The sequence below is a fragment of the Chrysemys picta genome, chromosome 3 (genome assembly GCF_011386835.1).
Source record: "Chrysemys picta bellii isolate R12L10 chromosome 3, ASM1138683v2, whole genome shotgun sequence".
NCBI classification, from domain to species: Eukaryota; Metazoa; Chordata; order Testudines; family Emydidae; genus Chrysemys; species Chrysemys picta.
The window spans coordinates 189,895,549-189,909,890 of record NC_088793.1 but is presented as its reverse complement, the minus strand read 5'-3'; the positions used below and the strand labels follow the sequence as shown (position 1 = coordinate 189,909,890).

At 54.0% G+C, this 14,342-nt stretch overlaps 1 protein-coding gene across 1 annotated transcript; it reads right to left on the bottom strand.

Moving 5' to 3' along the window:
- Positions 1-6,835: 6,835 nt before the first annotated feature.
- LOC135982545 (uncharacterized) lies at positions 6,836-8,741 on the bottom strand. Its single transcript, XM_065589669.1, has 2 exons — positions 8,056-8,741; positions 6,836-7,460 (listed from the first exon to the last, which is right to left on the bottom strand). Exons 1-2 carry the CDS (start codon positions 8,597-8,599, stop codon positions 6,958-6,960), a joined length of 1,047 nt encoding a protein of 348 aa, XP_065445741.1. The 5' UTR covers positions 8,600-8,741; the 3' UTR covers positions 6,836-6,957.
- Between the last annotated feature and the right edge of the window lie 5,601 nt (positions 8,742-14,342).

Genomic DNA, 14,342 nt, shown 5'->3' with positions numbered 1-14,342 from the left:
AACCCCCTACCCCTTCTCCAACCCCCCAACCCCCTTACCGTGCCACTCAGACCAGCGTGTCTGGCTTTGTGCAGCGCCAGACACGCTGCTGCATACATGCTGCCGTGCTCCCCTGCGGAGCCACAGGCTCCCCCTCCCGCCCAGCACCTGCCTTTCAGATTTGAACACCTCAAAATTCAGGAGTGCTCAAGCTCAGTTTGGGCAGCTGTTACTTCATTTCTCCCAAATCAAATATACTGATCCACTGTAACTTGCTGTAGAAAAAGTAGGATAAAATTGAGCAAGAAATGCTTCTCAGTGGTTATTAGGACTGGAATTGCAGAGGGCCTGGTGCACAGCAGGTAGGGAACAGCCAAGCTGCTAGGGATGGGAGCTGGGCTTCCTGGCAGAGTCCAGCATCTGCAAGGAAGGGATTCCTTACAGAGGGGCAACATAATCTCCCGCAGAGCGGGAGTCTGCCCCGACACTTGATTAAATCCTATGGCCTGTTCCCACCTCTGCCCACCCCACCCCCAAATCAGAGCAGCTCCAGCTACCAAAGAGAGCAAAAACCAGAGGCCTTCCTGGCCCTTGGGACAGAGGAGTAGGTTGATGATCTACCTGGATGTGAATTTTGGTCTTCTCCATGCCTATGTTCTATACTCCCTTCAGGACAGTGCACAGGAACCCACCACGGACTGCTCCACCCTTGTGTTTGTCCCTACTTCAGTCTGCTTCATCTCTCTGCCAACCGTTTCCTCCTTCACCTCCGTGCAGCACCCGACAGGGTGTGTTTGTGGAGGGTCAGCATGGTCCCCTTAAAAGCCCAGTCACCACTTAACCAGGACAAGAAGAACTTGACTCCAGCCAAGCTCATTCTCTGCTCTGCCTCTGCCTCCCCAAGAGGAACACTCCTAACCCACAGCCCCTGCAGCAGCAGATCCTACAGCCAGTTGGAGCCAGCCCGCCTCACCCCTCCTGGTATTGGGAGAGGAACAGAAGAAAGGACAAAAGAAGGAAGAGATGAAGAGAAAGGAAGGAGGGATGGAGGAAAAGGTAAAACGAAAAGGACAAACCCTAATGTCCCCAGTGATTGTATGGGACAAAATCCCAGGTGCGGAATAAAATTCTGCCACCTTAAACTAGTGCTTTCCATGCCTAGAATTCGGCTGGCACCAGATGGATCAGACTGAACAGGTTCCAGACCTCTCAGAGGCTCTTACCTTGTACACAGGGACGTCTGTTTTCTAGTAAAATCAGTAAAGGGAAAGGAGAAAACTCGAAAGAGGCTCCTCCTCGCATGCACGTACGTGAACCCTAATACTCTCCCAGTCCTCAAAAAGAGACCTCGAGAAGGGAACTTGCTGAAGCAAAGCCACAGGGGTCTCTGAGGTTTCCCTGGCCCTGCGCCCCTAACCTGCCTGGCTGATGTCAGCATCTCTCTGTGAGGTCACCACCTCCCCACCATCTTTGACCAATAGGCTGAGGTCCTGCAAAAGGCCTTTGTGATGTCACTGCCACACACACCCCTCCCCTGAAGTGCTAATGTCCTGCTCCTGGCCAGACACTTTGAAGGTTTGAGCTTGTTATAATTATAAAGGGAAGGGTAACAGCCCTCCTGGTACAGTACTATAAAATCCCTCCTGGCCAGAGACTCCAAAATCCTTTTACCTGTAAAGGGTTAAGAAGGTCAGGTAACCTGGCTGACACCTGACCCAAAGGACCAATAAGTGGACAAGATACTTTCAAATCTTGGTGGGGGAAGGCTTTTGTTTGTGCTCTTTGTTTTTGGGGGTTGTTCGCTCTTGGGACTGAGAGGGACCAGACATCAATCCAGGTTCTCCAAATCTTTCTGAACAAGTCTCTCATATTTCCAACTTCTAAGTAAACAGCCAGGCAAGGCATGTTAGTTTTTATCTTTGTTTTCTCAACTTGTAAATGTACCTTTTTGCTAGAGTGTTTATCTCTGTTTGCTATAACTTTGAACCTAAGGCTAGAGCGGATTCCTCTGGACTCTTTACGTTTGATTACCCTGTAAAGTTATTTTCCACCCTGATTTTACAGAGATGATTTTTACCTTTTTCTTTAATTAAAAGCCTTCTTTTTAAGAACCTGATTGATTTTTCCTTGTTTTTAGATCCAAGGGGGTTGGATCTTGATCCACCAGGAGTTGGTGGGAGAAAGGAGGGGGATGGTTAATTTCTCCTTGTTTTAAGATCCAAGGGGTTTGGATCTGTAATCACCAGGGAATTGGTGAAGAGTCTCTCAAGGCTACCCAGGGAAGGGAATTAGCATCTTGGGAGTGGTGGCAGCGGACCAGATCTAAGCTGGTAGTTAAGCTTAGAAGTTTTCATGCAGGCCCCCACATTTGTACCCTAAAGTTCAGAGTGGGGAAGCAGCCTTGACAGAGCTACTCTCTGTGGATCACCCCACTCAATGCGTGTTCATTCTAGGAAGCAAGCCGGCTAGATAGTAAAACATAAGAGGCTGCTCCCAATGCTACACTCAGTTTTTCCAAAACTAGTAGACTTGATGGTCAGAAGAGACCTTTAGAGCATCTAATCTAACCCCCTGCATGATCATGGACTTCCTGTATAGTACAATAGTTACTTTTTGGGAACACACATTCCAGAAAGGCATCTAGTCTTCATTCAATGACAGCAAGAGATGGAGAATCCACCACTTTCCCTTTTAGTGAGTGCCAGGGGGCTCCATATCCCCTTCCACTAGCTCCCCATTTACAGTGAGCCAGAGCAGTACCTGCAGCAGGGAGCAGGAGTTGCTGATGGCCTCAGAGGCACAGCCCCTGCAGTGCCTCAGTCACCTGGCGCAAGTGCCGGATGATGCGGAGCTGGTGCATCATTTTGGCCGTGACGTCCTCCTGCTGCATGGGAACGAGAACCTGTCAGAGACTCAAACGCCCCGAGGAATCAGGGGGAATTAAGAGCACCTGGAACCAGCAGCATTTCCACACAGCACCTGCCCACCACTGAGGGATGGATTCACCTCCTGACCCCCAGAATGGAGTCTTGTTGTCCTTCCTAGTAACCTCCAGTGCCAAACCCCCTCCTTGAAGGGTTAGCTCCTGCCACCTCCCCCTCAGCGCCCTTGGCAGCTGATCCACCTCCAAACCACAGCTCAAGTTCTCAGAACCCTCTCCTCCCACCCCCACCCAGGTTGGGCAGGAAGGGGCCTCTAGCAGGGCGGACAGGAGGGATTCTGGCAGCAGTGAAGTGGGTTGCGGGGAGGTCGAGATCTTGCCCCAAGTCATCTCAGACACTAATGCTGAAGCCACAGGATGGCAGCCCTGGTGAATGGGGCAGATCAGCAGCCCCTGCTGACTGAATCCTCCCGTTCTCTCTAGGTGGTGGCTCGGGTGACACGGACACTAGGCCACTGGCAACTGGGTGAGGCCCTCTGGGAGAGAAGAGGCTCGCAGAGGGCACTTAGGGTACGTCTACACTACGAAATTAGTTCGAATTTATAGAAGCCGGTTTTATTGAAATCGGTTGTATACAGCCGATTGTGTGTGTCCACACAATAAAATGCTCTAGGTGCTCTAGTCGGCGGACCGCGTCCACAGTACAAGGCTAGCGTCGACTTCCAGAGCATTGCACTATGGGTAGCTATCCCACAGCTATCCCACAGTTCCCGCAGTCTCCGCCGCCCCTTTGAATTCTGGGTTGAGATCCCAATGCCCGGATGATGCAAAACAGTGTCGCGGGCGGTTCTGGGTACATGTCGTCAGGCCCCTCCCTCCCCCGTCACAGCAACGGCAGACAATAGATTCGCGCCTCTTTACCTGGGTTACCTGAGTTACCTGTGCAGACAACATGGAGCCCGCTCAGCTGAGCTCACCGTCACCATATGTCCTCTGGGTGTCGGCAGACGTGGGACTGCATTGCTGCACAGCAGCAGCTGCTAACTGCCTTTTGGCGGTAGACGGTGCAGTAGACTGGTAGCCTTCATCGGCGATCTGGGTGCTGGCAGCCGTGGGGCTTGCCTTTTGGCAGTAAATGGTGTATTACGACTATTAGCCGTCCTATTACAAGTCGGGTCATCGCACATTAGCAGAGTCTTCCCCGAGCAGCCGATTGTGCAATAGGCCTGAAGACCATCGTCATACGCCGCCCCGTATTTGCTGCCAAGCACCCAGAAAGATGCCGAGGGCTATCAGTCACGCTGCACCGTCGTCTTAAGATGTAAAAAATAGATTTGCTCTGTATTCATTTGCTTCCCCCTCCCTCCGTCAAATCAACGGCCTGCTAAGCCCAGGGTTTTCAGTTTAATCTTTGGGGGGAACATTCTGTGTGACAGTTGTTTGTGTTTCTCCCTGATGCACAGCCACCGTTCTTGATTTTAATTCCCTGTGCCTGTACGCCATGTCGTCACTCGGCCCCCCTCCCTCCTTCCCCTAGTCCGTCAGATACTACGTTTGCGCCACAGCTCAGAGAGCCGAGAAGCGGTTCGCGCCTTTTCTTTGAATTCTGGGTTGAGATCCCAATGCCCGGATGATGCAAAACAGTGTCGCGGGCGGTTCTGGGTACATGTCGTCAGGCCCCTCCCCCCTCGTCACAGCAACGCAGACAATAGATTCGCGCCTTTTTACCTGGGTTACCTGTGCAGACAACATATCACGGCAAGCATGGAGCCCGCTCAGCTCAGCTGAGCTCACCGTCACCATATGTCCTCTGGGTGCTGGCAGACGTGGGACTGCATTGCTACACAGCAGCAGCTGCTAACTGCCTTTTGGCGGTAGACGGTGTAGCATGAGTGATAGCCATGGGGCTGGCAGCCGTAGGGCTGCATTGCACCAGCCCCTTGCCAGGCGATGGTATATTATGACTGGTATCCGTCGTCATCGTATTGGTGTGGCTGTCAATCATGGCCACCTGGGCAGACATGCTACTGTTTCGATGATGATGGCTACCAGTCGTAATATACTATTTTCTGCCAATTGCCCAGTATTGTCTGCTAAGCACCCAGAAGAGGCCGAGGGCGATGCTGGGTGCTGGCGGACGTGGGGCTGGCAGACGTGGGGCTGCATTGCTACACAGCAGCAGCCCCTTGCCTTTTGGCAGATGATGGTATTTTATGATTGGTATCCGTCATCGTCGTACTGGTATGGCTGTCACTCATGCTGCACCGTCGGCTGCCACCTTAAGATGTAAAAAATAGATTTGTTCTGTATTCATATGCTTCCCCTTCCTCCGTGAAATCAATGGCCTGCTAAGCCCAGGGTTTTCATTTTAATCTTTGGGGGGACCATTCTGTGTGACAGTTGTTTGTGTTTCTCCCTGTTCCTGTACCTGTACGCCATGTCGTCACTCGGCCCTCCCTCCCTCCCGCCCTCCCTCCTTCTCCTGGTCCATCAGATACTACTTTCGCGCCTTTTTTCTGACCAGGCGCCATAGCTAGCACTGGGATCATGGAGCCCGCTCAGATCACCGCGGCAATTATGAGCACTATGAACACCACGCGCATTGTCCTGGAGTATATGCAGAGCCAGGACATGCCAAGGCGAAACCCGGACCAGGCGAGGAGGCGATTGCAGCGCGGCGACGAGAGTGATGAGGAAATTGACATGGACATAGACCTCTCACAAGGCACAGGCACCAGCAATGTGGAAATCATGGTGTCACTGGGGCAGGTTGATGCCGTGGAACGCCGATTCTGGGCCCGGGAAACAAGCACAGACTGGTGGGACCGCATCGTGCTGCAGGTATGGGACGATTCCCAGTGGCTGCGAAACTTTCGCATGCGTAAGGGCACTTTCATGGAACTTTGTGACTTGCTGTCCCCTGCCCTGAAACGCCAGGATACCAAGATGAGAGCAGCCCTCACAGTTGAGAAGCGAGTGGCGATAGCCCTGTGGAAGCTTGCAACGCCAGACAGCTACCGGTCAGTCGGGAATCAATTTGGAGTGGGCAAATCTACAGTGGGGGCTGCTGTGATCCAATTTGCCAGGGCAATGAAAGACCTGGTGATAGCAAGGGTAGTGACTCTGGGCAACGTGCAGTCAATAGTGGATGGTTTTGCTGAAATGGGATTCCCAAACTGTGGCGGGGCCATAGACGGAACCCATATCCCTATCTTGTCACCGGAGCACCAAGCCACCGACTACATAAACCGCAAGGGGTACTTTTCAATGCTGCTGCAAGCCCTGGTGGATCACAAGGGACGTTTCACCAACATCAACGTGGGATGGCCGGGAAAGGTACATGATGCTCGCGTCTTCAGGAACTCTGCTCTGTTTCGAAAGCTGGAGGAAGGGACTTTCTTCCCGGACCAGAAAGTGACCATTGGGGATGTTGAAATGCCTATCGTGATCCTTGGGGACCCAGCCTACCCCTTAATGCCATGGCTCATGAAGCCGTACACAGGCAGCCTGGACAGGAGTCAGGACCTGTTCAACTACAGGCTGAGCAAGTGCCGAATGGTGGTGGAATGTGCATTTGGACGTTTAAAAGCGCGCTGGCGCAGCTTACTGACTCGCTCAGACCTCAGCGAAAAGAATATCCCCATTGTTATTGCTACTTGCTGTGCGCTCCACAATATCTGTGAGAGTAAGGGGGAGACCTTTATGGCGGGGTGGGAGGTTGAGGCAACTCGCCTGGCCGCTGATTACGCGCAGCCAGACACCAGGGCGGTTAGAGGAGCACAGCAGGGCGCGGTGCGCATCAGAGAAGCTTTGAAAACGAGTTTTGTGACTGGCCAGGCTACTGTGTGAAACTTCTGTTTGTTTCTCCTTGATGAACCCTCCAAACCCCCCCCACCGACCCGGTTCACTCTACTTCCCTGTAAACCAACCACCCCACCCCACCCTCCCCTCCCGCTTGCAGAGGCAATAAAGTCATTTTTTTTTAACATTCATGCATTCTTTATTAGTTCCTTACAGAGGTAGGGGGATAATTGCCAAGGTAGCCTGGGATGGGTGGGGGAGGAGGGATGGAAAAGGACACACTGCATTTTAAAACTTTAACTCTTATTGAAGGCCAGCCTTCTGATGCTTGGGCGATCATCTGGGGTGGAGTGACTGGGTGGACGGAGGCCCCCCCACCGTGTTCTTGGGCGTCTGGGTGAGGAGGCTATGGAACTTGGGGAGGAGGGCTGTTGGTTACACAGGGGCTGTAGCGGCGGTCTCTGCTCCTGCTGCCTTTCCTGCAACTCAACCATACGCTCGAGCATATCAGTTTGATGCTCCAGCAGACGGAGCATTGCCTCTTGCCGTCTGTCTGCAAGCTGACGCCACCTATCGTCTTCAGCCCGCCACTTGCTCTGTTCTTCCCGCGATTCAGCCCGCCACCTCTCCTCTCGTTCATATTGGGCTTTTCTCATCTCCGTCATTGACTGCCTCCACGCATTCTGCTGTGCTCTATCAGCCTGGGCGGACATCTGCAGCTCCGTGAACATCTCGTCCCTCGTCCTACGTTTTCTCTTTCTAATGTTCACGAGCCTCTGCGAAGGAGAAACATTTGCAGCTGGCGGAGGAGAAGGGAGAGGTGGTTAAAAAAGACACATTTTAGAGAACAATGGGTACACTCTTTCATTACAAGGTCGCATATTTCGGCTTGCAGGCAGCCATCGTAGGCCACAGTGTTTTGGCTTTTTTAACCTTCTTAACATGCGGGAAAGGTTGCAAACAGCAGCGCATTTCCCATATCAAGGATGAATTGGGTTGTCCATTTAAAATGGGGTTTCAATGTAAAAGGAGTGGCTGCGGTTTCCCGGTTAACATGCGGCACAAACACAAGTAAACCCCCCCGCCCCACACACACACACGATTCTCTGGGATGATCACTTCACCCCTCCCCCCACCGCGTGGTTAACAGCGGGGAACATTTCTGGTCAGAAGAGCAGGAACGGGCGCCTCTGAATGTCCCCTTAATAAAATCACCCCATTTCAACCAGGAGAGCTTTCTGGAGATGTCCCTGGAGGATTTCCGCTCCATCCCCATACACGTTAACAGACTTTTCCAGTAGATGTACTGGCCGCGATTGCCAGGGCAAAGTAATCATTAAACACGCTTGCTTTTTTTTTGTAATGTTTACAAATAGTTACAAAGTTACACTCACCAGAGGTCTCCTGTGTGCCCTGAGGGTCTTGGGTGAGTTCGGGGGTTACTGGTTCCAGGTCCAGGGTCACAAACATATCCTGGCTGTTGGGGAAACCGGTTTCTCCGCTTCCTTGCTGCTGTGAGCTACCTACAGTACCTCCATCGTCATCATCCTCCTCGTTCCCCGAACCGTCTTCCCTGTGTGTTTCTCCAGTGAGAGAGTCATAGCACACGGTTGGGGTAGTGGTGGCTGCACCCCCTAGGATCGCATGCAGCTCCGCGTAGTAGCGGCAAGTTTGCGGCTCTGCCCCGGACCTTCCGTTTGCTTCTCTGGCTTTGTGGTAAGCTTGCCGTAGCTCCTTAATTTTCACGCGGCACTGCTGTGTGTCCCTGTTATGGCCTCGGTCCTTCATGGCCTTGGAGATCTTTTCTAATACTTTTCCATTTCTTTTACTGCTACGGAGTTCAGCTATCACTGCTTCATCTCCCCATATGGCGAGCAGATCTCGTACCTCCCGTTCGGTCCATGCTGGAGCTCTTTTGCGATCCTGGGAGGACTCCATCACGGTTACCTGTGCTGATGAGCTCTGCGGGGTCACCTGTGCTCTCCACGCTGGGCAAACAGGAAATGAAATTCAAACCTTCGCGGGTCTTTTCCTGTCTACCTGGTCAGTGCATCTGAGTTGAGAGTGCTGTCCAGAGCGGTCACAATGAAGCACTGTGGGATAGCTCCCGGAGGCCAATAACGTCGAATTCCGTCCACACTACCCCAATTCCGACCCGCAAAGACCGGTTTTATCGCTAATCCCCTCGTCAGAGGTGGTGTAAAGAAACCGGTTTAAAGGACCCTTTAAGTCGAAAGAAAGGGCTTCGTTGTGTGGACGTGTCCAGGCTTAATTCGGTTTAACGCCGCTAAAGTCGACCTAAACCCGTAGTGTAGACCAGGCCTTAGGGGACTCCTCTGCTCTTCCCAAGAGCAAAAGCACCGTACCCTGAGAACATAAGTCCGTCATGAGGTAACGCTTGTCATTAATTAGCCTTGCTAAAGAGCTGTGTTGGAGCTGGTCCGGGGACAAGCTGGTTCCCTCCTGTTCATGGAGATGAATTCATCTCCCTTCCCAGTAGCACCTGCTCTCGCTCTCATTCCCCACCAGGCTCCTTGCTGCCAGGCCAGCGAATGGCGATAGGATGGGAATGAGGCCTGGGCCCCGCCCCAATCTCCTGAGTCTAATGCAGCTGCTTACCTTGTCCCCCATCAGCTCTTGGGCTTCCCCCAGGAGGGAGTAGGCCAGGACCAGCCCAGCCTGGCTGACACGCACAGGGCCAGCTCCAGAGTATTTGCCGCCCCAAGCGGCAAAAAAAAAAAAAAAGCTGCGATCCCGATCCCGATCTGCGGTCAGGGCCGGCTCTAGGTTTTTTGCTGCCCCAAGCAAAAAAATGTTTGGCTGCCCCCCGTCCCAGCCCTGGGCTCCTCGCTGCACCCCCCTGCAGCCCCATCCCTGGGCTCTCACCCCTTGACCTGCACCCCCCTGCCTCACGAGCCCTGGGCTGTCACCTCCCCCACCCGCATCCCCCTGCTGCCCCAGCCCTCGGCTCTCCCACACACACACCCTACTGCCCCAGCTCTGGGTTCCCCCTACCCCCCACCATTGCCCCCCCCACACACACACCACCTGCCGCCCCAGCCCTGGGCTCACCCCCACCACCTGCACCGTCCTTCCGCCGCAGACCTGGGTCACTGGTAACTCGCTCCCACGGCAGGTCATTCAGCAGGAATTTTAGATGTGCACAGAACACAGACAGGATTAGTTCCCATATGGTTACAGAACTGCAGTAAAGAGGATCAATTTTCAGCTTGTGTGATTGGAGGATATCTGGATGCATATTATAAGACTGTCCTACATATATGAGGAAAAGTTGAGGTGCCTTTATTATTCTTTTCTTCCACTCTTTCTTTCTATGGGGAATTTGCCAGTGCAATATTACTGTCTTCCTTTTAAACAAACAAACAAACAAAAGGCAATGGCTGTTGAAAATAGCAATTCCAGTCCTAATAACCACTGAGAAGCATTTCTAGCTCAATTTCATCCTACTTTTTCTACAGCAAGTTACAGTAGATCAGTATATTTGATTTGGGAGAAATGAAGTAACCGCTGCCCAAACGGAGCTTGAGCATGCCTGAATTTTGAGGTGTTCAAATCTGGAAGGCAGGTGCTGGGCGGGAGGCGGAGCCTGTGGCTCCGCAGGGGAGCAGGGCAGCATGTATGCAGCAGCGTGTCTGGCGCTGCACGAAGCCAGACACGCTGGTCTGAGTGGCACGGTAAGGGGGTTGGGGGGTTGGAGAAGGGGTAGGGTGTTCCGGGGGGAGCAGTAAAGGGACAGGGAGCAGGGGGCGTTGGATGGGGCGGAGGTGCGGGGGGGCAGTCAGGGGCAGGGAGAAGGGGGGGTTAGATGGGTCAGGGGTTTGGCGGAGCAGTTAGGGGTCAGGCAGCAGTTGGATAGTCATGGGAGTCCCAGGGGTTTGTCAGGGGACAGGTAGGGGGTGGGGTCCTAGAGGGGAAGTTGGGGGGGTCTCAGGAAGGGGGAAGTTGGGTACAAGGACCAGTGGAGCTTAGATAGGGGGTGGAGTCCTGCGGGGCAGTTGGGGCAGGGGTCCCGGGAGGGGGTGATCAGGGGACAGAGAGCAGGGGGGTTGGATGGGTTGGGGTTTCTGGGGGGGCAGTCAGAGGGAGCGGATGGGGGCAGGGTGTGGCTACCCTCCCTCCCCGTGGAGTGTCCTATTTTTTGAATGTTAAAATATGGAATCCCTACTCACAGCGCAGCTCTCCATTCACAGCTGGCTACAGCATGAGGTCTCAGCTTCCTCACTACCTCCCCCCCTTTCCTGTTGGTAGTGGCCAAGGGAATGCTGGGAAATGTAGTTCTTTCCCTGCTCCAGGGCTGGCTCTATAGGCAGGGAGCTAACCAACGAACTACAGCTCCCAGGGGCCACTGTTGGTTCTCAGCTGCCATGCTGGATCCCTGCCGCCCCTGCAAATGGGCTGCCCCAAGCACGTGCTTGTTTTGCTGGTGCCTAGAGCCGCCCCGGCCACCACCCCACCCATCTGGCTGACAGCGTCTATGGCCTTGGGACCCAGCAAGGGGGCTAGATACCGGGGCTTTTCTGCAGGGTCCCCCTGGTTCAAATCGCCAGCCTGCTCGAAGGCCGTGTGGTGGGCATCCACATCCCCCCCGTCCTTAACCAGGGGTAGCAATTTAGTGTCGAGGCTCCCTGCGGAACTGGCACCCCGGGGACTATCCCCACTCACCCCTGGGGAGCCCCCTATGCCTCTCCGCTCCACCATCGCCAGTCCTTGCTGCTGTTGCTTTTCCTGCAGCTTTTCCTCGGGCTCTTGATCTCTCTCACGGTCCTCTCGCTCTCTCGGACTCAGCTCCAGTCCCATCCGTCTCCGATCCCCTCATGGGGAACCCGATCGTGAAGACCCCCATCTGGTTGGGGAGCAGACTCTTGGGGATGCTTGGCTACTGCTCCACCTGCTCCCAAATCCTCTTGTAGCCCCATCTGGGTCAGGAATCTGCTCCTTAGAGCGCTCCTCGTCCTCCAGCTGCACGATTAACTGGGCCTTGGTGAATTTCCCAATGCGTAACCCTCTCTTTTTGCACAGGATTACAATGTCCTTCTTAAGGAGATAGTGATAGGCCATCCCTCTGCTGTTCCCAAGTTGCTTTGGACTCACAGGCCCGTGTGCTCTCAGCTCCCCCATGGTTTCCAGGAAGAACCCCGAGTGTGCCAGCCCTTCTCGTGGTCAGCACCTCTTTGCCAGGGTCGAGCGGCAAGCTCCTTCGCCCCTGAGACTGCTCGCTGCAGTCCTCGGGACCCCGTTACTCCAATAGTCCTTCTCGCTGGTCACACACTCCTAGGGGTTAATCGCCCCCTGAAACCGTCCCCCCTCCGTTTTACTGCTCCCCAGTCACTTACTGCAAGAAACGCCATTCACGGGGTGCCGTACATCCCACCTCTGCCACCAGTTGTCACGGAGTCCCAGGATGATGCTCTGGACCTGCTCTCCACAAAGCCAGTCAGGACTTTGGGGAGCCTCCTCTCCCTTGGAGCAGACTGTCTTCGGGGCAAGAAACTCACACGGCTTCACCTCCTGGGTCTCTCCTGGGAGCATTCAGCATATGCCCCTCCGTGCGCTTCCCACAGTGAGTCCGCCCAGGCGGGGTCCTGGGGAAGCCAAAGGGTTCTGCACCCGCCACTTCGCAGTCAGACGTGACTCTCAGCCAGCCAGTAAAACAGAGATTTATTAGATGACAGGAACACGGTCTAAAACAGAGCTTGTAGGTACAGCGGCGAATGGGACCCCTCGGCTGGGTCCATTATGGGGTTCAGAGAGCCAGATACCCACGTCTGCCCTCACTCCTAGTCCCCCGGTAGCTCCAACTCTGAAACCCCCTCTAGCCCCTCCTTCTCTTGGTTTTGTCCCTTTCCTGGGCCAGGAGGTCACCTGATCTTTTTGTTCACCTTTAGCTATTTCCTTGCAGGGCGGGAAGGGACCCTGGCCATTTGTTGCCAGGGAGAAAGAGTGTCAGTGATTTATGCACACTTGCCTTTCCCCACCACCTAGAGACTTAAGAAATGCATAGGGGAAACTGAGGCACCCACACAGTATTCAGAGGAAACAGTCCCACTTCGTCACAGGCCTAGGCCTCATTCCCATCCTATCGCCATTCGCTGGCCTGGCAGCAAGGAGCCTGGTGGGGAATGAGAGCGAGAGCAGGTGCTACTGGGAAGGGAGATGAATTCACCTCCATGAGCAGGAGGGAACCAGCTTGTCCCCGGAGCAGCTCCAACACAGCTCTTTAGCAAGGCTAATTAATGACAAGCGTTACCTCATGAGGGACTTATGTTCTCAGGGCACGGTGCTTTTGCTCTTGGGAAGAGCAGAGGAATCCCCTAAGTGCCCTCTGCGAGCCTCTCCTCTCCCAGAGGGCCTCACCCAGTTCCCAATGGCCTAGTGTCCGTGTCACCCGAGCCACCACCTAGAGAGAACGGGAGGATTCAGTCAGCAGGGGCTGCTGATCTGCCCCATTCACCAGGGCTGCCATCCTGTGGCTTCAGCATTAGTGTCTGGGATGACTTGGGGAAAGATCTCGACCTCCCCCAAACCCACTTCACTACTGCCAAAATCCGTCCTGCCCGCCCTGCTAGAGGCCCCTCCCTGCCCAATCTGGGTGGGGGTGGGAGGAGAGGGTTCTGAGAACTTGAGCTGTGGTTTGGAGGTGGATCAGCTGCCAAGGGCGCTGAGGGGGAGGTGGCAGGAGCTCACCCTTCAAGGAGGGGGTTTGGCACTGGAGGTTACTAGAAAGGACAACAAGACTCCATTCTGGGGGTCAGGAGGTGAATCCATCCCTCAGTGGTGGGCAGGTGCTGTGTGGAAATGCTGCTGGTTCCAGGTGCTCTTAATTCCCCCTGATTCCTCGGGGCGTTTGAGTCTCTGACAGGTTCTCGTTCCCTTGCAGCAGGAGGACGTCACGGCCAAAGTGATGCACCAGCTCCGCATCATCCGGCACTTGAGCCAGGTGCCTGAGGCACTGCAGGGGCTGTGCCTCTGAGGCCATCAGCAACTCCCACTCCCTGCTGCAGGTACTGCTCTGGCTCACTGTAAATGGGGAGCTAGTGGAAGGGGAAATGGAGCCCCCTGGTACTCACTAAAAGGGAAAGTGGTGGATTCTCCATCTCTTGCTGTCATTGAATGAAGACTAGATGCCTTTCTGGAATGTGTGTTCCCACAAAGTAACTATTGTACTATACAGGAAGCCCGTGATCATGCAGGGGGTTAGATTAGATGCTCTAAAGGTCTCTTCTGACCATAAAGTCTACTAGTTTTGGAAAAACTGAGTGTAGCATTGGGAGCAGCCTCTTATGTTTTACTGTCTAGCCGGCTTGCTTCCTAGAATGAACAAGCATTGAGTGGGGTGATCCACAGAGAGTAGCTCAAACCTTCAAAGTGTCTGGCCAGCAGCAGCAACACTTCAGGGGAGGGGTGTGTGTGGCAGTGACATCACAAAGGCCTTTTGCAGGACCTCAGCCTATTGGTCAAAGGTGGTGGGGAGGTGGTGACCTCACAGAGAGATGCTGACATCAGCCAGGCAGGATAGGGGCGCAGGGCCAGGGAAACCTCAGAGACCCCTGCGGCTTTGCTTCAGCAAGTTTCCTTCTTGAGGTCTCTCTTTGAGGACTGAGAAAGTATTAGGGTTCACGTACGTGAGTGCGAGGAGGAGCCTCTTTTGAGCTTTCTCCTT